At 48.4% G+C, this 23,764-nt stretch overlaps 8 protein-coding genes across 8 annotated transcripts; 4 read left to right on the plus strand and 4 right to left on the minus strand.

Annotated features, from left to right (window-relative positions):
- Positions 1-409: 409 nt before the first annotated feature.
- Positions 410-2,091, minus strand: EDB82DRAFT_521083 (velvet; the record flags this gene model as incomplete). The annotated part of the gene is made up of 2 exons (XM_025729774.2): positions 410-1,887; positions 1,941-2,091. 2 exons carry the CDS (start codon positions 2,089-2,091, stop codon positions 410-412), a joined length of 1,629 nt encoding a protein of 542 aa, XP_025588966.2.
- A 6,558-nt stretch (positions 2,092-8,649) lies between these two features.
- On the minus strand, positions 8,650-9,927 carry EDB82DRAFT_68440 (uncharacterized protein). Its single transcript, XM_025729773.2, has 3 exons — positions 9,693-9,927; positions 9,346-9,638; positions 8,650-9,285 (listed from the first exon to the last, which is right to left on the minus strand). The coding sequence occupies exons 1-3, from the start codon at positions 9,813-9,815 to the stop codon at positions 8,814-8,816; spliced, it is 888 nt and encodes a 295-aa protein (XP_025588965.1). The 5' UTR covers positions 9,816-9,927; the 3' UTR covers positions 8,650-8,813.
- Positions 9,928-11,515: 1,588 nt separating this feature from the next.
- Positions 11,516-14,625, minus strand: EDB82DRAFT_471824 (armadillo-type protein; the record flags this gene model as incomplete). Its single annotated transcript, XM_025729772.1, has 3 exons — positions 11,516-12,484; positions 12,536-14,271; positions 14,331-14,625. The coding sequence occupies 3 exons, from the start codon at positions 14,623-14,625 to the stop codon at positions 11,516-11,518; spliced, it is 3,000 nt and encodes a 999-aa protein (XP_025588964.1).
- Positions 14,626-16,714: 2,089 nt separating this feature from the next.
- EDB82DRAFT_68653 (cyclin-domain-containing protein) lies at positions 16,715-18,369 on the plus strand. The gene is made up of 3 exons (XM_025729771.2): positions 16,715-16,788; positions 16,930-17,756; positions 17,810-18,369. Exons 2-3 carry the CDS (start codon positions 17,149-17,151, stop codon positions 18,261-18,263), a joined length of 1,062 nt encoding a protein of 353 aa, XP_025588963.1. The 5' UTR covers positions 16,715-16,788; positions 16,930-17,148; the 3' UTR covers positions 18,264-18,369.
- Positions 18,370-18,718: 349 nt separating this feature from the next.
- Positions 18,719-19,847, plus strand: EDB82DRAFT_488866 (uncharacterized protein). The gene is made up of 2 exons (XM_025729770.2): positions 18,719-19,351; positions 19,408-19,847. The coding sequence occupies exons 1-2, from the start codon at positions 18,837-18,839 to the stop codon at positions 19,463-19,465; spliced, it is 573 nt and encodes a 190-aa protein (XP_025588962.1). The 5' UTR covers positions 18,719-18,836; the 3' UTR covers positions 19,466-19,847.
- Positions 19,848-20,505: 658 nt separating this feature from the next.
- On the plus strand, positions 20,506-21,543 carry EDB82DRAFT_488869 (histone chaperone domain CHZ-domain-containing protein). The gene is made up of 3 exons (XM_065608339.1): positions 20,506-20,819; positions 20,882-20,894; positions 20,952-21,543. The coding sequence occupies exons 1-3, from the start codon at positions 20,658-20,660 to the stop codon at positions 21,125-21,127; spliced, it is 351 nt and encodes a 116-aa protein (XP_065465717.1). The 5' UTR covers positions 20,506-20,657; the 3' UTR covers positions 21,128-21,543.
- A 152-nt stretch (positions 21,544-21,695) lies between these two features.
- On the plus strand, positions 21,696-22,929 carry EDB82DRAFT_488870 (uncharacterized protein). Its single transcript, XM_025729768.2, has 3 exons — positions 21,696-21,910; positions 22,002-22,308; positions 22,367-22,929. The coding sequence occupies exons 1-3, from the start codon at positions 21,900-21,902 to the stop codon at positions 22,571-22,573; spliced, it is 525 nt and encodes a 174-aa protein (XP_025588960.1). The 5' UTR covers positions 21,696-21,899; the 3' UTR covers positions 22,574-22,929.
- EDB82DRAFT_488873 (uncharacterized protein) lies at positions 22,930-23,542 on the minus strand. The gene has a single exon (XM_025729767.2). The coding sequence runs from the start codon at positions 23,460-23,462 to the stop codon at positions 22,983-22,985; it is 480 nt and encodes a 159-aa protein (XP_025588959.2). The 5' UTR covers positions 23,463-23,542; the 3' UTR covers positions 22,930-22,982.
- Between the last annotated feature and the right edge of the window lie 222 nt (positions 23,543-23,764).

Raw genomic sequence — 23,764 nt, forward strand, 5'->3', positions numbered from 1 at the left:
GTTTGACCGAGGCGAAAGCTCAGAACCAGAGAAGTATTGAGATTGACATGAATGAAAGGATCGATGAGCCGATTTATATCAAGTAAACTAGACAGACATGTAGACAGAATAGAGAAAGAAAGAAAAAGATGTCGTATGTGAATGTCATTTTTGTGATCATAGGAACCAAAAGCCTTTCTGTGATCTAACATGAATGACGATGCAAAATAACTTTGATGTCCAAGATAACCAAAATCTGGTGCCAAGTCTTCATTCCCATGACTTTATCCACATCAATTGCGCCTGAACTCCTAAACATTGTCGCTCATGTATATTCAATCATCCCACCGTCCTCCTGTAGATAGGAATACATAACACACACTAGAACGCCGGTGTGCCTTTCTAGTCAAGGAGTATGGATGTCGATATTTTAATACTCATATTTGTTGAATTGAATAACGCTGATCTGGCCATCAGCTCGAGAGTAAGAGCCTTGGTCGTGGTCGGGGCTGTAACCACGGTGAGATCGGCCATAGTGAGGATCCATTTGTCGTTGACCGTTGAAAAGTGGTCTAGTGTTTTGGGCAAAGACGCTCTCGTGCTTGCGCTTACCACCAACGTTAACGGGGGGAAGTTCAGGGAGAGGTTCGACCTGAGGCTCAATGACGGGCATGGGCTCGACTAGAGCAGAAATCTTGATGGATCCGCGAGACGACTCGGTGTTCATACGGGGAAGAGTAGCAGCAGGCGTAGGGGGGTATGATGCCTGCGAGTCTCGACGGTAGTGGCCTTCAGCGGAGTAGACTGACGGAGAAGGAGGAACGTAGGTGCTGGTGGAGTGTCTACGGTCATACAAGTCGCGGTTGACAGACGGGGCGGGCGAAGGACATGATGGTGGGAGATGACGGCTGGTGTATCCATAGGGCGCATCGGTCTTGGTGTATGGCGACTGAGCGGTGGGAGGGTACGAGCCGTTGGCGGAGACGGGTGTTATTTGCAGACCAGGCTGGTGAGCATATTGTCGAGGTGCCGAGTATTTGGAACCAGATGACTCGCCAAAAGCAAGGTGACGCGGGGCTGAAGGAGCCGGGTTGTAAGATGGAGGCGGAGGTGGAGGCGGGTACGAGTCCACCATCGAAGGTCGTCGAGAAGCGTCGGAGTAGGAAGCTCGGTGTTCGCTCGAATTGCTTTGAGATCGGTTCCTGATTCCATGGGGGTCCTCCGCGGCAGGAGTAACAGTCCTTCTACGACCAAAATCTTCATCGCGACGCTCAAAGGCGTTGTTTCCGCCGTTGTTAGCAGCATTATTGTTGTTACTGTTGTTGTTGTTGTTGTTGTTGTTGTTGTTGCTGTTGCCACCACCCGCCTTGGTGTCACGCTTCCTCATACGAACATCGCGACGAATTCGAACTCGGCAGCCCTGGTCAGCGACTGTCTTGCTAAGCTGTGTGCTCTCCATGAGACCGGGGAACTTCTTGGCGCTGTAAACTGCGAAAGGATGCGTCTTAATTTCCATTCGGAAGTCAACGCCAGGTGGAAGATCGCCATCGGCAGGCTGCATGTCGAAATCCTGCTCCTCCTTGGTAGTCTCGAACAAGCTGAAGGTCAAGCGATAGAGACCCTCATGGCGCACAGAAAGATCGGGGAAGATGAAGTAACCGGCTTCGGATGGACGGTCGAGGTAGGCCATACCAGAGGCGGGAACACCAGTCAGAATAGGGGGGTTGTTGGCAGCGGGATTTGATACACGTCCAGCGGCTATGGTGCGAGCATGCTCGAGACTGGCATAGAGGAAGAAATTGGCGTTGTAATCGAAAGTGACGTCCTTGCCCTCTTCGAGAGTGGGGCCTTCAACAATTCGGAGCTCGACAACGGGCGGAGGATCAACGGGTCGGCGATCGCTGTTGGCTATAGAAAGTCAGTACTGAAGTCAACTATATTGTTCAAGATAAGAGTCATACCCTTCATACCGGAGCCGCATGCTCGGGCTCGCTCTGGTTGTTGCAGGACAGTCAGCTGGTACCAGAGGCTGCGGTTTCCTCTTGTGATTCTGTGAAACTGAGCGGTGGTGTCGCGTTTGGAATCTGTGGGAATTACGGAAGGAGTCGCCATCTTGAATATTAATGAGGCGCGTGAGAGCACGCCGGTGTAAAGAACGGTTGAGAAGTGAAGTTAAGTGAGGTCTTTGAAGTAAACCGTTGTCAGCAACGGTCGTGCATGCAAAGCAAAGGCCCATTGGTTGGTACAGAGCGAAAATCCTATCACCAAACGGTTGGGAGAGAAAGGGTTTGGGGCGTTGAATGTTTATATCCGATTTGCAAACTTACCCTCAATATGAGACTGAGACTTTGGTTAATTAGAAAATGATTGGCGACAAATCGAATTTAGTGGCTATACTATCAATTCAAGAACGGACGGAGGGCGACGACCGTAGTTGAAGAGAGGCAGGTTGAAGAGACGAAAGAGAGAGGGAAACGTCTTCAACGCGACATACGAGATTTGGGTGTAGTGAAGTAACAGCAAGGTAAGTAAGAGTAGCAGCAGGAGTAGGGGGGATAATAGACGGGAAGAAAGAGAAGGGGAAGAAAGAGTGGAAGCGAGAGACCGGGGGTGGAGGCCGTTGAAGAGGAATAGGATAAGGCCCGTAGGCGAGACAAATAGCGTATGTCGCTAGCTCTTAGCAGGGTAAGAGTTCGGGCAGGGCAGGGAAAAGGGAAAAGAGAAACAGCCCAGGACCCAGGACAAGCACAAGCCCTGTCGAACTTGGAGGAGTGGAGACTTGAGACTGGCAAAAGATATCCGAAGTACAGCGCAATTCCCGTCGGTACTGTGCAGACTTCGGCGAAGCGAGGCGAGATGATGCGAGTACAGACAGGAAGGACAATGGCCCGAGGATGCAGCGGATCCAGACGTTGCCGTTGTTGTTGTTGATATTCTATTGCTACTATTGTTGATAGCAAATATGAAATCTAAGATATAACGGCGGAGATGTTTCTAAATACGATGACAGGATGGCTACTTAGGTCAGGTACATAAGCATTCGGACAGTTCAAAGAACGCGAAAGAGCGACAATCAAGATGATGATCCTCACCATTCATAAAGCTGGGAGGGATGGACGTGCAAGGGCAGGGACTGGGAAGGCGCATCTAGTGATGAGTGGCTGAATGCTTTGTTGGAAGATGGATACCCAGACAGACTAAGCCTGGCCCAGGAGCCTGGCTTTGGTACTGTACAGCTCAGCCAGCCCGCCAGCTCATGCCAGCTGACTCGGGAGGGTTCCCAAAAGACCCAAGGCTAAGCTACCGCTGGAACGCCCTGTTAAAAAGGCCATCTTAGTGTCCTGAGTGGCCTAAGTTTCGGGGTCCATTCGGTTTTGGGGGGGGGGGGGCGTTCGTCCACAGCCAAGGAGACGGGACAAGGAAGATCGAGCCAATGGGATGTTTCTGTTGGTTCTTTCGATCGCGGCCGCCCTGGGATTGGGATTAGGATTTGGGTTGGGAAAAAAGAGAATGGAGACGACAAGACGGGACGGGAAGTCCCAGGATCCGAGAATAAAGTAGAAACTTGGACCTGAGCACTAACCAAGAACAATGGGGACAGAACAACTGCTTCTGGAAGTTGAAAATAGAGTTGGAATCTTTTTTGCTTGTCATTAATCACTGCTGATCTCCTCGTGGCACAGTACACTGTAGGGACTTTTTGGTTTAGGCAATTCATTTAATTTTAGAGTTCGGTTCAAAAAGTGCCAAGTCTAACTCAGCTGAGAAGGGTGACAATCAGCGGCATTCCATCCAGTTCCAAGTACCTACCTTAGTAGGTACTGGCTGTACTGTACTGTCTACCTAGGCGCGCATTAGGAAAGTGGGCATACGGAATTCGGGTTATAGCATTTTCCTTTTCCCTTTGCTCTTATTCAGGATACAATACAATATATACACATCTACGGATATATAGGTACATATATGTTAGACAAAAGTACTGCCGCAGCGTTGCAGTCTGCCTTCGGCAACGGGTATACGTACCCCAAAAGGCCAAGTGCTCCGGAGCCGACAACAAAAAAACATGTCATTCTCAGCACTTGTCCCTTGTGTCGGTTGGCCTATCACAGTTGCATCGACGGGACGGCATGTCCCCAGCCTGCCAGCCCAGTTAAGCGAAGACTGCATTGGCATCGCCAAGACTGGATATAACTGGTGCTTTTGGTTGTGAGGTGGGAGAGGAGAGAGGGGCGAGGTCAGGTCAGCCAACAGGAGTGGGGGGACAAGACACGGGCTAGAAGAAAGCAAGTTGGTAACAAAGGGAAAGGATCTTTTTTTTTTTGTAAAAAAAAAATGATGAATGGATGTCAAAGAAGAAACCATGCTGCAAATCTTTATTTTCAAGGACATGACTATCCAGAGTGTATGTGTATGTATCTGCATAGATCCTGCAGGCGCGTTGTGTTATGCACAGCTTTGGATAGATAGACGGGAGTCGAGTTATGAAGAGTTTAGGTACATACATACTTGGTTGCGCCATGTCTCATTATACGACAAGCCTCAAAGATGATATGTTTTTGTAGACTCATTCATTCATTCACTTTGTCATTTCGCTTGGTTTGAGGATTCCAAGCTAACTGTCCATACCTACTCACTAATTCAAAGTTCTGGTCTGAGCTGTCCATTTCTGAACGTCATCCCGGAGAGTGTGAGAGTTCAGTCAGTCACTCAAAAATCGAGGCTTATCCTTTCTAGTCCTAGATCAACAAAGTGTCTCCGTAATCTTGCATTAGTGTTGGGCTAGACATGCGGGATGCAGGACCCGGTGCACGGGAACCCTCAAGGATTAGACGACGCTAGATCTTTTCCGTCTCGAGGTCTTGTGTTGGGAGAGGAAGAATGAATGGAGAGGAAAGAAGCATCTTTCCTCGTGTTGTTCACTTCACTGTGAACTGTACTGTGCTGTTTGTGTCTGTACACTGTATTTCGGCCAGATATCAAATAACATATTGACGACATTCGTACCCAACTCTTATACCAACATTGGACGAACAACCTTGACCCTATAGGCTTATCCTCTTGCAGTGCATATGTATGCACAAGCGCTGATGCAACAAGCTACTGTAGGAGGGTCAAAGAACAAATAAAAAAATAGCAGCAGGGATAATCCATCCATCTCACCCGTTAAAGTCTCGACACGTTGAACGACAGCTGGAAAGGTACATGGCACGATGTGTATGCCCAACTAGGTGGACACGACACGGCATTTGTAAAGGTGAACCCAGTCCCACATCCCAAGAACCAAATGTTTGGTTCAGCATGACTGAATTACGACAGACTTGCATCCTTGTTTCAAGTCAACCCACCAACACGCCTATTGCCAGCCCCAGTAAGCCCTGTAACCGCTGAACCTTGACCTGGGCAGAAGCTGTTTCAGTCAAATTCCAAAGCCGACTGGTTATCCAAGGTTCGGCTCATCTACTTTACATACCTTGATCGCTTAACCAAATACCATGTCCAGGGTTGCATTTGACCGGAGATGGCCTCCGACATGAACAAGAGAGTCATGTTCCCTGCCAAGACGAGCAATTCACAAGTCATGTCATGATTTATTAACACTCAGGCAAAGAAGTCATTGATGGGATGTGCAAAGAAAATACGTCAGTCATTCATTTTAGCCACCAACTGGCTCTAAACTCAAAATCCATTATAGGGCTTGCTAGGCTTATTCAGTCAAGGAAGAAGGAAAAGAAGAAAATATCCCGAGTCCTTGGCCACGGAGCATGTCTTTTGCATCGCAGCGTTCCAGCGCTACTGCCCTGTACTGCAATGTACTCACTGTAGTAAAAAAAAAGGTCTCAGCTTCTAGTCTGTGCGTCTCTGTTGGTTCATAGCTTCAGAGCCTGTAATAAATAAATAAAAGTCGGATATTACGGTCCCAAATAATCCTTTGCCTGACCGCACAGACACTCCCGACTTAATTACGTTACAATGGGGTTTGAGTTGACGTTAGGAGATTTTTCTACATCTGATCTGGGGACCGGCCCGAGCGGGACGAATAGATGATGCCTTGCTAGTAACATTTATTACTTTAGAATATCCATTCCTCTACCGATATCCATCCCTACTTCGGAGTACCTACGTCTATCTATCGTTGAGAAAGTGGAATTAATTACTATCAGGTATGTACCTTTACTACATGGGTACCTATGCATGTACTTCCAACGCCCGCAAATTCTCAGCTGCTCATCCACAGAGATGCATGATTGTTGGCCTTGATCTGCTTACTATACGCCACCAATACATTGTGTCTCTCATCACAGTAGCAAGCGTCTCCCCAGCCTTTTTCTTTTGTTTGGATCAAGGTAGGATATCTATATCCGTGCCGTTACGCAGACCATCAGTGCCCAAATACAGGTATAATGTAACTGCACTCACTTATTCCAACTGTACGTAAACTTTGAATCAGACAAGATTGACATCTCTGAGACAAACGTTACAGGTCAACTCAAATGGTCATGTCCACCGTTGGACTGCCTGCCCTTCCAAGACTGAGCTGCAACTGTCGTACTGCAGTAGGCTATTGATATCCTACTGGCCATCCATCTAGTTGTCTGGTTGGCCACTGTAAAGGCTGCACACAGGCCAACTCTTGTGTCGGCTTCGTCAACGACTTCCCATTACACGCCACAATCCAGTCTCTGTCTCACAGTCCACTTCTATCGAAAGCCCTTGTGAGAAGGACGACACACACAACACACTCTCTCACTCTCTGCTTCACGATACGGTACTGTACAGCTCTTTAACCCTCTCATGGGAAACACAAGGGAGGGAAGAGATGAGGGGCTTGGTCCAACTCGCGTCATCTCTGAACCACAATGTCATGCGGCGGCCGTTGACAACTCCTAACCTGCCTCCTCACATATTCTCTCTCTGTACTGTATGCACCTACACACAGTAGGTGAATGTATGGTCACAGATGAGTGGCTTGAGCTCGATCTTGATCTTGATCTTCGGCTTTGGCTTCGACTTTGACAACATCAAAACGCCACGTGCTGCCCCGGACATGTCCCTCCCCACCATCTGCCACAACCAACTGGCGACAGGAACTCTATCTCCTACACATACCGGTGCCATGTTAATGACAGGACGCCATTCAAGCCTGTGGCGTCCTCTATTGGACCCGAATGCCATGACCGTCTGACAGCCATTTGGTTCCAAAGAAACATCGACTAGTGTCAAGGTAGAATATTCTCTTGTATGGCTTAGAGGCCCAGCCTGGTTTTGCTTCTTATGACCGAGACAAAAACCTGGCCTGGCAATTTAAGGAATCGGGCTGAAACAGTCTAGTGCAGCACTCCTTGCATCTGGCATGCTTTGCTTTTCTGTGCCTGCCTGTTTCTCTGCTGGTTCTCGACTCGTCTTTCCTGTGTTGTGTCTGGCCTGAACACACTGAAAGGCTCTTGTGTCTGCTTGTCTGCGGCTTGCCACATATTTGCTAATCTGCAAGACGTCGTTCAGCAACCAATCCTCTTATTCACCATAGTCGTAATGATTGTCAAGTTGCAAAAGCAGTACTCAAGGCCGTGTTGAACTGTTGTATAGCGTTCCACAAGGCCAGGGGCGGTCCTCCCACGAGTTGGGTACTCTAGCTTGAATATACTCTGAAAGGCTAGTCTAACTGACAGGCATGGCATGTTACATACTGTGGGATTACGACATGAGAATGGGCCGATGAGCACGGTACTTGTGCTGCATCTATCCGTGGAGGTTGCTGGGAGACACCAAGCTTGACAGGTGGCACCAGAAAGAGCTGCCTGTAAACTTGTCTCTCCCTCCCCAAGCAATTTCCAAGCTTTGTTTGCTGTAACTCTGTACCTTGCAAGCAACCAGCGAGCTATGAATTATCTTGTAGTGATCATATTCTAATAATTCCTATTCGAATGACGTCTGGGTTTCTCTAATTCATCCTCACTCGGAACGCCTTCGGCCTCAGCTCGTCTCACGGGAAACCAATTCATGATTCCCAACTCAATTTTCAGTTCCTGGGGGATGCGCTTAAACCTGGTTTCTAGTGTGCCCTTTTCCACGTGGGCTTGACTTAACATGATGAGCATCCCTCTCCTCGGAGCGAATGTCTCAAAAATCTGCGTGACGCATCTTTTCCCTTGGGCCTCGCTGCCATAGCGCAAGCCACAACATGTCGACCGATGTAACCCATCTCAACTTCTAGTTCAAAGTTATTGAACAATAGGATAAGGCTAAGTTGGTGCTAACGGCGCCTATTGTCGTTTTCAACTCTGGTTTTGGTAAGTGTCGGTGAGAGCCATGATATAGTCAAACCAAGACTGTCCAGTTTATCATGGCGAGAGCGCGAAAGAGCGAGGTGAAGGGGCTGGTTGTTTGATCTGGGTGTGACGTTGATTCTGTTCTGCAGGGATAGACTTGTCTTAGTTTGATTGAATCGATGAGGACAGCATGCATATCTCAGATGCATGCTCGTAAGAGAAGTTCTATTGCGAGACATCGGTCAGGAATGGGTTTGAGGTATAGGGTAAATTCAACTTCAAGTTGCAACTAGTTACATCATCACAACTGAATGGAAAGGATTGGAAACCATATTAGTACGATCAATTAGATTATCTTGACATGTAACAGTATCTAGCAAATTATGACTGTCAAACTCCTTTTCAAAGAGAGTAAGGGTATCTCGAAACATAGCCCATCATGAACAACACTCAGCCAGCTTCATTCGATCAATTAATTCCACCACCATAAACCAAACTGACCTTGCTCCTCAAAAGCAGAAATTTCCATTCTAATCAAAGTCAAGTGTGCTTGACGACTGCTATTTCTTAGACAGCAGGGGTAGCATGCGTGGCAGGAACTGTTCCAGACACAGTAGGATCAGCACCTGGAGCCCTCTTCTCAGGGAAGACACCACCATGTCCAGCATGAACACGACCGTACTGGGTGAAGTGTAAGTTCAAAGCACCATAGTCCCATCGCTTGGAAAGTAACATGAATGCAAAGGCCAGGCCGGCAATCAGGAGCAAATCTAAGATGCCGAAGAAGATGAACATCTGTGTGACGCCAATCTCGTTGCCGCCGTCAGAAAGACCAAAGGCGATAGGGTACAGAAACCAAAGGAGATTCGTCCACCCTGCGAGCATGAGGTAGTCTCGTGATAGGCTGAGGCGACTGGCTGATTTGCGGCCTGGGTGAAGGGTTTGGTAGGCAAGCAGAAGATAGGCAAAGGTACCGAAGGCGAAGAACCCCCATTTGTACGAGGTGGTGGTGTATGCGGAGCAGAGGTATGAGATAACCCTATGCACATGTTAGCATCAATGGGTTCATGTATGTATAGGAGAACAGATGGAGACTGACCAGATCCAGGCAAGGAAGATATTGAATAGAATAGTAGCCCAGCTCACACCACTCATGAGACCCAAAGCAAGCAGAACAACAGGGAACGCAACAACCCAATTGATGTACTTTGCATAGTATATCTGATAGGAGGCGGCACGACCGATGTTACGCTGTGTGGGAACAACCGAGTAGGCAATACCGGAAGCCATGGAAAAGTATGTGATGGTACCGACGAAGAGGGCAATGGTGAAGAGGTAGTGGAAGATTCTCTCGTTGTTTCTGGGCTTGAGGCTAAGGGCAAAGCAGGCGAGCTAGCAGTAATGTAAGTATGCTGTATACACGAAGACAATGGAACCAGTACGTACGAAGCTGACAAGGAAGATAGCTGTTACAGCCCATAGCCAGTTTGAACCAGCATCCGAGAGACGAGCGTCACCCACTTGGGGGTTAACGTCGAGAGCATCGTTCCGGTCAAAGATGGCAGGCATCTCCAAGGTATCGTCAATATTCCTAGACAGGTACTGGATAGTGTTGATATCTGTGTCCGAGAAAGGATGCTGTAAGCCAATGAATGATGTCAATGTTTTGTACTATGATCACTTTTATTAAAGAAACGAGAAGAGATTGCCAGGAGTGAGGAAGAGGAAGACACTCTTATATAGTTGCAACCAAACACACACACACACGCATACATACATACATACAACATCTCGATGTTTCCTTTCCCGAAGCAGAAGAGGCACTCATTCCCAATGAGAACTCCCCAGAAACGTCTCACACAACCTACACCCAGTTGGGCTGCCAAGTTCAGGCATACTCTACACAACACTTCCACTACATCCAATTGGTCGCCCTCGTCTTGGAACAGCCAAAAAGGAAAACCAAGAAGTAAAGAGTTGTACTCACTTTCGCGTTGGAATGACGTGAAGGAATCACAGTGAGTATCAGGTACATACACCAGGCTCCCGTGTGATTGTTGCTGGGTTCATGTGAAAACATCCTTGGCGATACCCATGACACGGTGAGTTTGTAAGCCAAGCGTTTTTCATCTTTCACTTTTCTTCCTTTCCCTTCCTCTATCTCTTACTGACGTGGCAGATCCCATGGCATTGAAACTAATGCACTTAAAAAAGAAGGAAAAAAAGCAATTGTATGTTTACATCATGAACTAGTAAATCCACGTCAGTTAGATATAAAGCATTGAATGAAATCATTCCAATCATCCAGTAATAACTACCTATATACAAACAATATGCAAAACTAAAACACAGAGTGAAATGTCATGCCGTTGTCGTATCTGATTATGATGGCGTAACTTCCGGAAGTGTCATGTGGTTCTGATATCAACCCTACGGTCGATCTTCCTCTCCGACGAGGGTATAGTACACAGTATGTGTGCTATATGATGTGATGATTGTGGACTCTGCAGAAACCAAATGAAGAACAGCCTTTCCATTTCTATCCGGAGCATCTCCCCCTTCAACATGGCACTGCGAGGGCTAATATAGTTTTGACGTCAAAGTGACTGCATTTCCAAATCAAGGCTATTTCAATGTCTATTTCTATATCACGCGCCCAGAGTAAACACGGTACGTACCGTTGTAGGTTGCATGTATGTGTGACTTGGCCTGGCTTGGCTTGTATTGAGTGACATATATCTTAAGGTCTTGGGCATATCAATGGCTGATATTACACTGTAAACAAAGTGTCAATACTGCTGCATTGTTGCCGTCATTCTCTCTTCACCGTGCCATTCCACGTCTCATTGCATTCTGACCTTTCGTCATGAATTTGCTTCGGTCCATTCAGAAAATCCCCTGCATGCGTCCATTACATCTCCTGTCAGTCACAAGCATCCATCAGCATCCCTGCAACTTTTAGCACCGGCAGATGGCCCTTGTCTGCCGCTGTTTTCATGATATCACCCTGCCATCCGTTGCTGTGACTGTGATTGCGACTACGACCGCATGCATTACTTTGCGATTGTCAGTTCATAGTACACTCAGAAGATGAACATACTCCATCAATATCATTGTTCCAGCGATGCACATGCTATTGAAAAAAAAAAAGTACAATATACCTATGTTACAATCACCAACACCTTTCTGCAGTGGGCTCTGCCCATATTGGTGTTACGTACAACGCCTTCTCAACCCACCACTTTTTGACCGGGTAGTACTCAATACTCTCAGTAACTGGCCTGCTCCATCTGATAGACTGCTGTCTTGGCACGTTCTCGCACGTCCAAATCCCCATCACCCTTAGTAAGAGCTTCCATTTTGCTAGAGAAGCCAAGCTTTCGTAGTTCTAGCGCTCGGAGAGCACACGCTTGAGCCTCACTGTCGTCGTCTTTGTATGTGAGATTGATAATAACGTGACACAAAGCCACCCTCACTTCTCGATCTTTGCTGTTAGCCTGCTGCGCAAGCAGCTTCATCAAATCCGTTTGCGCGATGATCATCTGTTGATGGCGCGGGATGCTCGCCGCGATATGGGACAGGATGTATAACACAGACACCACAAGCTTGGCATGGGGATGGAACACCCTAGTATCTCCTCGTCCCGTCGCCATAGCTCGGTGGCTGAAAGGCCGATACACCTTGGCCCGTAGTTTTGATGTTAGAACATTGAAGAATTCGGTAGAATCAAATTCCTGCAGCAGAAAATCGATCATATCAGATGTTTCGTTTGCAGTCTCTGGCGACTGGCCACTTCTAGGTCTTCCAATCAGGTTTCGGATCATATGCAGGCCTTGTTCCTGAATCGCCAAGTCATCGTTCCGTGCTCTCTTGGCCGGATTTAGCTCGGATTCTCGCACCGCTGCTAGCTTGTCTTCCGCCTGACGAAGCCTTGAGGAGTTGACTGAGTCAAGTTCTTGGAGCATTCCGTTTGAGCCGTATATCCATCTATGTCGCTCGTCAAGTGTTTGCATATCCACATCGTCTCTCCCCTCGTGCAAAGCCATATCTTCCGTATCATCGCGTATGAGCTGCAGTAACCACTGTGACCCAAGCCTTGCCAAGCACTCCTTCTTCAAGTCGGGCCCGGCGGCATCCACAACATGTTTGAGCGCCCATAGTCCATTGAGGCGAAGAGCTGGGTTTTCCGAGTGGGCGTGGTCGCAAAGAATGGGCACGACTCCCCTTTCCTCAAGAAGCTGCCAGAATTAGTGATTCCCTCTTGAAAGTAGACAACCTTTCAAACTCACCTCGCGTACTGGGCTTACTTCCAGAACTAGATTACATATAGCAGAAGTCGCAGCCACTTGCACGTTAACATCTGGATGCTTCATGAGACTCAAGACAGGGATGGCAACTCCATAATCGACAAGTAATGTCCGCAAGATGCTCACTGAACGAGACAGCATCCTAAGAACATGGCATCCGGCAGCGATCACGGAGGCAGGATTAGTGCCATATCCGGGGGTTTCCTCGTTCCTGCTAGAATCGGTACCTGTCCTTTCTGGAGCACGCTCTTTTGGTGTTTGCGGTTTTCTTGGATACTCTGAGAGTGACTCAACAACAAGTGTAACCAAACTATTGGATACAAAATCCTTTCTATAGTCCTCCTTGCCCCCTGCGAGGGCGGCGATGGCCTTCAAAGTGCTTTCACGCACTTTGAGCCGGTGAATCAAGAGCTCGTTCTGACCCTCCTTTCCAAGCCGAGCCATCGGAGAGTTGTTCTCAACATCCATTTCGACGTCTGCTTGCGGTGACCAATAGTGAGACTGCTCGCTTTCTTTGGTGGGCTGGTAAGCATGCTTGAGAAGTTGGCTAAGGACAGGCACACCCTGACATTCGAAAGCTGCCTTTTGAAGGTACTCGCTGTCGGTAATCATGCGAGCTAGAACAACTGGCGCGCGCTCGAGAATGGTGCGTTTAGTAGCAGTATCAACCTCTTTAACGTCTGGAACTTCTTTGTCGTTCTTTGCAATTAATTCAACTAATAGGGGGACCACAAGGAGACCCAGACTTGCTTCCCTTGAGCCTTTGCTTGTTACACCACCCTTAATAAGTGCAGCAAGAACAGACGTGGCGAGAAGACGTTCGTATTCATCCGAGCGTCTCACAAGATTCACTAGCCAAGGAATAAAGGGGCTCTCAATCTCACCAGTACTTCCTCCGTTGGATCCTACCGGCGAGTAACGAGAAGCTTCCCACAAAGCCGACGAGCTAAACTTGCTCAAAGATGATCTTCCAGACGATTGTGAGTCCGATGAGCCACTTTGCAATGCACTTTGAGATGACGCCAACGTGTTTCGAGGTAGATTGATTGGAAGCATGTACTCCATGACAGTCACAGGTTGCTGACGGCTATTAGGCCCTACCTGTTCCACGTCCAGAATTTTGGCGGGCTCGAATTTGATCGGAGGGAAAATAGCAAGGATGGACGGCGAGTGGGCTAATCTGTTTGCCCGATATTTCGAGTCTCCCAAGATAGCAGTGATGGCCTCGAGTATCGAGCTGAGCCGCAAAGTCCTGGGAGCCGGGTCTGGAAAAGCCTCGAAAAGGCCATCGTCACGCGCTAGAGAATCAGCACCAGGGATAACTTCTCCACGAAGAACAGCAACGCTGGCCAGCCGTGTTGCTAACGCATCCAGGATCCCAGAAGTCGCCAGAGCTTGTTGATGATGCTCTTGATGGCAAAGCTTAGATATCAAGCCCGCCGCAAGCGTGACTTGAGATTGTAGGATGTTATCCGCAGAGGTAATGGATAGCATTGACCCAAATGAGTCGAGGTATTCGGCAGAGAGAACAGTAGTCGCAAGTGTTTCGATATTAAGATCTGAAGACGGCGCAGCCAAGACGCAAGCATCGGCAACGTCAGTCAGTGCTTTGAGTGCCGCTACAACCAGTTGTGGTGGGTTGGTAAACGGCGATATGTTGGCCATGAGAGCAGGGATCGCCTGCGCGGCACTGAGAGGTGCAAGGAAAGTAGGACCTCCTATTGATGTCCATCAGCAACTACCACAACCTATATGGGCGGTTTTATTTGAAGCATACCATTCGCAAAGCAGGCTATCAGTTGTATTGCTTGTAGCCGCATGCGCTCATCTTCCGACAAGGGCCTTTGCGCCTGAGGGGATCGAGAGTCCTTGCCAGTCGGCTTGGAAGATGATGTAGCCTCGATCAATGTTCTGACGATAGGCTCGAGTACGCCCAGGCCAATCCATTGCTCCTTTCTTTGTACGTGGCCGATGATCTCGTTCTTGAGGGCCCGTAGAGCCGTGGTGCGCTCAGTCAAGCTCCTAGCGTCCTGTAACTGAGCCAGTATCGGGTGGCTTTGCGCTGGAGCCATGATGACGGTTTATTTATTATTAGGGGAATCGTTGATAATGTCGTAATCGTAGGTGATTTATACTAAGCAACCGGGTCGTAGGTCGATGGAGGAGAAACGTGGTAATGGAGGTAGTTTTTGTGTTTTGAAGAATATGAATTTAAAAAGTCAAGAATAATGCAAATGATGCTGGTTCCTATCCAATAAAGGTCGATGTTCTGGTAACTTCCGACACTCTCCTGACGAAGAGAAGAACAAGAAAGCAACAAATTAGGGGTACGAATGATTCAAGAAGGTACAAATGCGATGTGATTGATTCCTTTTGCTGCCGGAATCAAATCTCAAAACCATTAAACACGCGAGTTTGCTACTGTATCAGAACCAGTCTGGGGAAACATGGTGTCGTAGATCACGTCAAGCAAAGCAAAGCGGATTCCGGCATGCGGCACGTGCTACGTACGGCCTTATCGGACTGATAAGCGTGCAACCTATTGTGGCGTTGCTCTTCATCAGCCACTATTACTGAGAAGCAGGAGAATGTACTTGACTTGACGTTGTGATGAGTTCTTGTCGAGTGACTGGATTCTGATCGTGTTCAGAAGGACTCTGTGAGAATATTATCAAGAATCAACACAAAAACGGCCGATATGACATTCATTGTTACCCTTTTGCGGTTGTGGCTTCTGGCAACAGATGGTTTCTGCGTTTTGTCTTGGACCATATGTCCTTTTTGGGTTGTTCGATTATTATCTTTAAATACCCATGGTCAAGGGAATGCACTGCGATATCTAAATTCACTTGACGACAGTAACAAAGCATACCTTAGCAGTGAGCTGGGGAAAAAAAGGTCAAGATAGTTATCTATCTGAATTTGATTGAACTATATCAGTGTTGACAAAACCATACCATACCTCGTGCCTCTCCATTCGATGCGCGACAAGTGATGTCCACATCGGAGGCTCATCGGAGACAATCCTGGCTGTGAACTTTTCTCTCGTATGTAACTTATTTAGGTCTGTGGAGTTGAGTTAACTTGGGTCTAGTTAACTGTTTTAACAATATCGCTCCGCAGCACCAATCTCCTCCACGATACTCTAATCATTCACCGAGCTCCTAACTTAGAATGATCCGCGTCGGTAAATAGAATTGGCTCTCAAGGTGCCGGGGCCGTCAGTTATCCTCTGACCTTTGGCGGAGCGTCGTTCCCTCCACGTTGCGTATCGAGTGGCTCACGAACGTCGCATAGTAGCCAACATGTACGAGGCTCTTTCTGGGGAATGAACGTGCATCCCGTCTGGGGTAACCTCAACGTCCAATACCAAGGGGGTAACTATAGTGCTAGAGAAGCATCCTCATTCCAGTCCGATACAGTGTCTGCTTGTATTAATCATGAAAAGGCTCGCTGGAGCACACAGGGCAATTTCAATAGTTTAACAGTGTGCTTAGAAAACTCATTTACGAAGCCATCACCAATTCATGTAGGATGGACCTGTCACAACGACTGATCTTAAACGTGTGGGTGTGCCTTATGAAGACACACTCTGACGCCATCTCAAACGCATTATTATCCAATCAGGGTTTAAGAGGGGAAAAGAGCCTTTTTCTTTCTCTCTTTTGCCGCCATTATCGAGCCCTCTTGGAGAGGAAATATTTCCGTGCTCGAGGGGAAGAAAACTCATCTAACTTCATGTTAGGGCTTGCAGAGGTAGCTCGGATTCGTTATTCTACCCGAGTCATTGTGCCAAGTTCGGCTTGCCAAGATGAATGGGGATCTCGTCAAATGAGCAACCTATGGCATTTACGATGGATAGAGTGACTTCTCACCGGGTCTCCACTGGTGAGAAATTCTGCACCTGTCCTGGGGCTGTCACCTCACTTCTCAGCGCGGTCCGGCCTTTCATTACAAGCCCAGAGTCCCCTAGAAAGAAGAGAATTGAGCCCCCGGCACCCCGGCCCCGGGCTTGTCCGTAGCCTTCTTCTTTCAGCAAGTTACTGGACCTTGATCTTTATCCACACCCACTCATACTCTCACCCAATGCATTGAAGTCCACCCATCGTCATCCCAGAGCCAAACTCTTTGTCCGCGTGCCGACCATAATCTACCTACTGTACCAACATAGCAGCCCAGGCCATTTTGGGACCTCTGGCTAGTCTTTAGTTTGGTCTCCCTCGGTGAGCGTTCTGGTACATAGCGCAGTGCCTGACTTTCAGATTGCGCCAGCACCAGCGCCGCGCCCACATGGGATGAATCGATACAACGCCATGATCTAATTCGCGATTTGGCTCTACTCCAGCTAACTTATCCCCGGCTTGAACCCTTGACAGTGACTTTCACTTACTCGTCCTGTCCGTTGCCACTTGCCAACATCTTGCAAATCAAATCCTTGTCTTTGCTTTACCGACTTTCAGCATCGAATCTTTCCTTCAGCCCTACCAAAGACAACCTGTCTGGCAAAGCCCAATCGCACATTTCAACTACTGCAAAACCCCTCGACCCCCAAAACGACCCCGACGAACCGACAGCTCGACGATGCGCCGCAAATCATGCTGAAGACGTCACCAGCTCTGTCCGCTTCCACCAATGCCTCACCTACCGCTTTTCGATATGCGACCTCGTCTCCTCAGCACTCCTCCAAGCCTTCGCCAGCTCTCCGGCGACGGCCTTCTACCCGCTCCAACGCTTCTCCTTCCGCCGACGCCATGAAGTCCTCTCCAATACAACGCCCGAGACAATACGTCGCAAATGATCCAGGCATACATGGCTCTCCTAACGAAGCCCATCGACCACCGTCCTCACTCTCCCAAAAGGCCTCTGCACAACCTTCGCAATCGCCCCATCCTGCTCCCCCCTCACGATCCTCTCAGGACCAACCTGTGCAACCAGGTCAATCTCTAAGCGGGGTTTCACCAACTAAACGTCGAAGCTCACCCGCTCCGATTGAGTCCCAAGCCACTGTCGCTTCCAGCTCATCACCACAAACGAGCAAACGACCAAAACCAGACACACCGCCGTCAAAAGTGCTACCGGACCGCTATGAATTCTGTGCCATCGAGGACATGGTAGAACTGGTTGCGCATATGCTGTCAGAGCTGATCACTACAAATGACGCCATTCGGATATCGAACGGCGGTTTGACACGCTTTCACTCAAGGTATAGCAACTCCTCGACCATTAACCTGTGACTAAGAACTAACATGTATTCAGAACGCCGCCCGGAATATCAGTTCGAGATTATTTGCACCGTTTGGCTCGCCATGCGACCTTGACACCACCACTTCTCTTAGCGATGGTCTACTATATTGATCGGCTCTGTGCTATGTATCAAGAATTCACTATTAATACGTTAACCGTGCATCGGTTTCTCATAACTGCAGCGACAGTTGCAGCCAAAGGGTTATCAGACTCTTTTTGGAATAACACCACTTATGCCCGGGTTGGTGGAGTTCGAGTTGCCGAACTCAAATTACTAGAATTGGAATTCCTTTACCGCGTGGACTGGAAAATTGTTCCAAATCCCGAAGTTCTCGTTGCATATTACAAGGGTCTTGTGGAGCGGACACCCGGATACGTGCTAGAATCGGATGGTTCCGACGAAGAGGACGAAGAGGACGACGACGAAGAGATCGAAGACGGCGACAACGCTGCCTTGGAAGATTAAAGTTGTGGAACGATTGGCTCTCATACGATACCGAGATATGGACGACCCATCTCCATCTTCGCGGATCGAATAGGGAAACGAGAGGATACCGTGTTTCATTGAGGATCATGTGACAAATGGGAATATGGGCATGATGAGAAGATCAAGGGATGGTTATGCATAGCACAACATTTACAGGCGTTTTGCGTTAGGCGATTTACTTGATTGTATCATGATGGTTTCTAGGGAAGGAAAGGCAACGGATGTTTTAAGTACATATTTCAGAGGCAAGAAGCTACACTCTAGAATCAAACTTTTCTTTAACTTAACTGGACCTTACTGGGATTTCTCCATTATTTTAGTGCAATTATATGGGAGTTACTCAAGCTTAGTACTTCACGAGTTCTATACATCTACAGGCATCATTCATGTGAGAGAGTGCTGGTTTTGCTGACATCTAAATTAACCGACGATCACCCGCCGCAGCGTCAACCTACCTCCCAGGTGTCGTTTAAGCTCTGATAGCTTAGTACTGTCCCTCTTCATTACCATCATCTCTCCGTATATCAAGGGGAATTTCAACTCGCAATCACAATGAGGATCGCGAGTTTTCTGTCAACAATCTGCGCTGCCGCGCTTGCCATAGCCGAGCAGCGCACCGCCCAAATCTACGTCCAGCCCATCCAATCCGCACCCTCACTGCCTCAGCCCCTAGCTGAGATCGCCTACGACGCCGCCTCCCTCATCTCCACCGAGGTTGTTTCCTACGAGGCTCCTGAGCTACCCGAGACGGTATCGCTTGTCCGCGTTGGTATCTACGATCCCAAATCTGAGAAATGGATTGCTGGAACCACTGCTGCTTCAACGGAGAACTTTGACCGTGGTTACGCCCCTACAATATTGCTCTCCGTAGACGAGAGCGGCGACGTACGCAGCGTGACGCTGAAGGGTGTTAGAGTTGATGCTGGCCAGACGAGGGACTTTGGACCCAAGGCAATTGTGATCGCGGATAAGAAGGGTAGCCAACCTGAGCTGAACAAGCCGGTTGTACTGTCACCTGGTGGTAGAAAGGCTGCCGAGGAGGAGGAGCCCAAATCATTTTTGCAAAAGTAAGTCGTTTTGACAAGAGGACATATCATAGAGTGAGTTGCTAATATTCAACTAGGTACTGGTGGCTCATTGCCATTGTGGTGGTTATGTCTCTGGCTGGAGGCGAAAAATAGAGTATTCATTTATATGTACAATGAAGGACACGTCACCAAACTCGATTATCACATGCATTGTCGTAGAGACTCTCGATCGATAACTTCGTCGGAGTTGGAGGCGTAGAATGAGCTTTCATACTACAGGAGCCTGCAGTACCCAGTGACTAACTACCTGGAGCGTCAGGCTGAATCTTGCAAAGATACGGAAAGACAACTCAGCGGCATCCCTGCGCCGCTATGCTATATGTCTACGGGCTTTGTTTAAAGCATTGAAACCTCCGTGTAGTTGGCCATTAGAATGAAGGTTGGAATGTATCATATGGGAATCTGTAACTGAACAGTAAACTCCACGGTCCACGAGTAATAGGTTCCAATCTCAATATATAGGACGTAGGTTTGTTGAACTTATCATCAAGTGTATTGAACATGTTCCACGGGTCGCCCCGAGAGTCCCTGCTCATGCTTTTTCTTATAAAATGAGGGTTCGTTATGCAATAAAAGAAACCCAGCTATTGACTTTTGGTGTGATGGCAAGCACCATTCTTGTGGATTTATCGAGATCATTGCCTTCTTGGATCGGGGTTGCGCATTCGCTCTCAGCCCATGAGGAATGCCTACCTAGGTAGTCCTTACAAGCCTTTTAGAGAATACACATAGCGTCATAGTCATTAAGATCTTCAATGGCATGTAGAGCAATGGCTCTTTCAAAAGTTTCCTCTGAGACATCATTCATGGTGTGGTAGCTGAGGCCAGTAGTCCCGAGGCAATAGTTATGAGGATTTAATATGAGGTAAAGCATATTTCGATAATTTATCAATTCTCTTGAATATTGTCTCAGAAGAATCCATGCATCCACTATAGCAATGCTATATGGGATTGCATACGTATTATTGTTGAAGACTGGATGAGACGAGGTAAGTGGTATGGAATCTGGGTGAAGCTGAGCTCCGGCCAGGCTAAGCCATATTGGGACTAACATTATCTGGTTGCTAGGCTGGTGCCTTTAGTTGGATACTCTTACCGTACTAGGTGCTTTAAATCTGCTTGTCGCAACTGCACGCGCGCCCAGACCCAATCCACTCAGAGCTCCCACGCCGCATTTCAACCCTCCAACCCATCTTCTTCTTTACTTCGATTCACACCGCTACCAAAAAAGACCACAACACTTTCACTTCCATCAACACTCCCAATAATATTCTCTAAAGTAAAAATGTCCGACAACAGCGCTACCATTCCCCAGGACCCTACTCAGGTTCAGGACCAGACCATGGCCGAGAACAAGGGAAAGGGCAAGGCTCTCGCTGAGCAGGTCACTGAGGACACTGCCATGGATGAGGATGATGATGATGACGAGAGCGATGAAGAGGAAGAGGTATATTTTTACTGCTATTCTGCTGCTTACTTTTCGAAACGATGCTAACATGGCTTTCTTAGGTCGCCGAGGCTGGTAATTGCGCCCACGTACATCACTGAGATCATGAACCGAGCTAACCAACGTACGCAGACGAGGACGGCTTGGAGGAGATTGACCCCAGCAACATTGTCGAGGGCCGCCGCACTCGTGGTGCCCAGATCGACTTCGCCAAGGCCGCAGAGCAACACCCTGCTGAGGACGAGGACGAGGAAGACGACGAGGACTTCCAGCCCGCCGAGGACAAGGACACCAAGATGTCCGACTAAATGCACGTCGCGACTTTCACTCCTGACGAACCGGTCTATATAGGGTGGAATGGGTACGATGTTATGATTTTGGAACTGAGCAATAAACAAAAGGGATGGAGCGTGGATGATTATACCTGTTTTACCCACGACCCCCCAAACATATACTCGGGGGTCCAGGCGGCATGGAGTCGTGGATAGCATCGGCCACCTTTAGCATTCACCTGCTTTGCATATATTCTGTACGCTTACAGTTCACGTGTAGGAAGAGTAGCACGGAATGGCATTAATACAGTCAAAAACTCGGTGTCAACGTGAGGAGTTTGTGTTGTTTCTCACTAGCTTTAGTATAGTGGATGTCGTAGCTGCGCTTGAGCTCCCAACTGGCATGCGCCGTCGCTGTGTCTTCGGTTCAGGCATATCAATCTTAAGTACCCAATCACGAAAGTTTTGTGATTTTGTGCATAAATAAATACCTACCTCTAACCAAGAAGCCACATTAACAATGTCATCAAGAATTAGCATTTGGTCCTTGTCCCTGAGAAGAAAACATACCATGATACGGGATTGGACAGCCCCTCGGTACGTATCATCCGTGCTCCCCCAATGAGCCATAGCCAGACCGCTGTCATCGGATCGGCCTAGAGAACACCTAAGAAAAACAACCAGGGTATTGTAGGGGGCAGAATCCAAGATTCGCGAACCCCTCGATCATTTTTAACACTTCATCCCCTAAACTCACAAACCGCTTCTTGGCTTTTCCATACTAGCTGTGGGTTTCGACTAAATAGCCATGGCGCAACGGTACGATGCCCTCAATCATATGTGGCAAACCCGCACTACCACAAACTCATGATAGGATTCGGAGGACAATCAACTGACAGCGCATCTTTAGATTCGGCGCTTCGTCGCTTCATCAGCGTGACTCGCGTAGCGCTCTCTTCGAGGGATACAATGGCGACGCAGCCTCGCGACGACCTGTCAGCGCAAGCCCCAACCGAGGATATGGCTACGGCGGATACGGCGCCCCTTCTCCCTCTCCTCTAGGACAGGGTGGTTTCGACAGTTCACGGCCCGCTTCATTTCGCTCTGCGACACCGAACAAGAGGGGCCAATATAGCGATGCAGTTCTCAACGAGCTTGAGAGTCAGAACGATGCGCAGGTGGAGGGTATTCTGGGCAAGGTCAAGGTTCTCAAGGATGTGAGTTTTCCCTTTGTCCAGGTTGTGTCCGGCTGGTCGACTAACATGTGATTTTTAGATGACTGTCGCCATCGGAGACGAGATTCGCGAGTCCTCAGCGTTGGCGGAGAAGATGAACGATACTTTCGACTCGACTCGCTTGCGTCTCAGGGGCACTATGAACCGCATGCTTGTCATGGCTCAGCGCACTGGTGTGGGATGGAAGGTCTGGCTTATCTTTTTCGCTGCAGTCATCATGCTCTTCATTTACGTATGGCTACTTTGATCAAGTACACTCAGATTATACGATGAGACTCAACGATCGACTCGAGGCGATTCTGGAGAGCCACCGTTTGATTGCGAAAGAGTAGGAAAAGGAGGCTGTATTATTTGAACTGTGGAATGGCGTTTGGTTGGGCGTTCTGATATTTACAAGTACTGCATGACGATTCGGGATCTGGAAGAAGCATCGCATCACATCACCGCAACGACCAAAAAGTTGCCCCTCTTACAAAGATTGTAATCACACACTTCTGGGCAAGCCTGTGGCAAGCAAGCTGCGATAAAGCAGAGAGCGCTCAATTCTTCAATTCTGTCTTGGTAATGAACAATGAATGGGTATATAACAATGCTGTCTGAACTAAATCTATCCTTCGGCTGTGGTCATGTCGCATTAGTCGTAACTGTGCTTGCTATCATTGACGGGCTCGTCGTCCGACGGGACTGCTGTGCATGAAGCTGCTACCATCTTGGGAGAGCAAGTTGCTCAGGTCCATACTGGCGCGAGGATGTGACATGAGTGACCGACCGCCGTGGAACGTGGGTGATAGCGGCGGTGGGAGAGTCGTAGAGCGAGGTTGGAAGCTTGTGTCAATGTCATCTTCATCCTCTTCCTCATCGCTGCTGGACCGCTGCTCGCTGCTCGAAAGTTCGGCTTCAGAGTCGGTGTGCTCATAGCCCTGACTCTCTGCCTCGGGGATGTCTTCGTCAAGATCGGCGTCCATGTCCATGCCAAGGTCTTCATCCTGGACGAAATCATCCTCATCGAGAAGTTGGCCATTAGTCTCTTCTTCTTCGTATTCTTCCGCTTCGCCGTACATGTCGTTAGTATCTGGCTCGCCGCGTACAAGTGCTTCGCGGAAAGCGTCGTCGCCCATTCGCATGTGTGCAGCCATGAGATTGTTTTGACGCTCTGCCCTCAGGGCTTCGTCATCTGTCTCTTCGCCGTCTCCCTCCTCCTCCTCCTCCTCCTCCTCTTCTTCTTCTTCGTCCTCCTCCTCTTCCTCTTCATCTTCATCTTCATCTTCGTCATGATCATAGCCAAACCCTTCATCAGCATCTGGAATTTCATCATCTAAGTCCTGTGCCCCGTCGAGCTGCACATCGTCCATCGTCCCTTCTTCACCAGGCGCACCCTCGGCTTCGGCCTCAGCCAGCTCCTGTGCTAGCTGTTCTCGACGCATTGCTTCTTGGTGCT

This window comes from Fusarium venenatum (genome assembly GCF_020744135.1).
Source record: "Fusarium venenatum strain MPI-CAGE-CH-0201 chromosome Unknown EDB82scaffold_1, whole genome shotgun sequence".
Lineage (NCBI taxonomy): Eukaryota > Fungi > Ascomycota > Sordariomycetes > Hypocreales > Nectriaceae > Fusarium > Fusarium venenatum.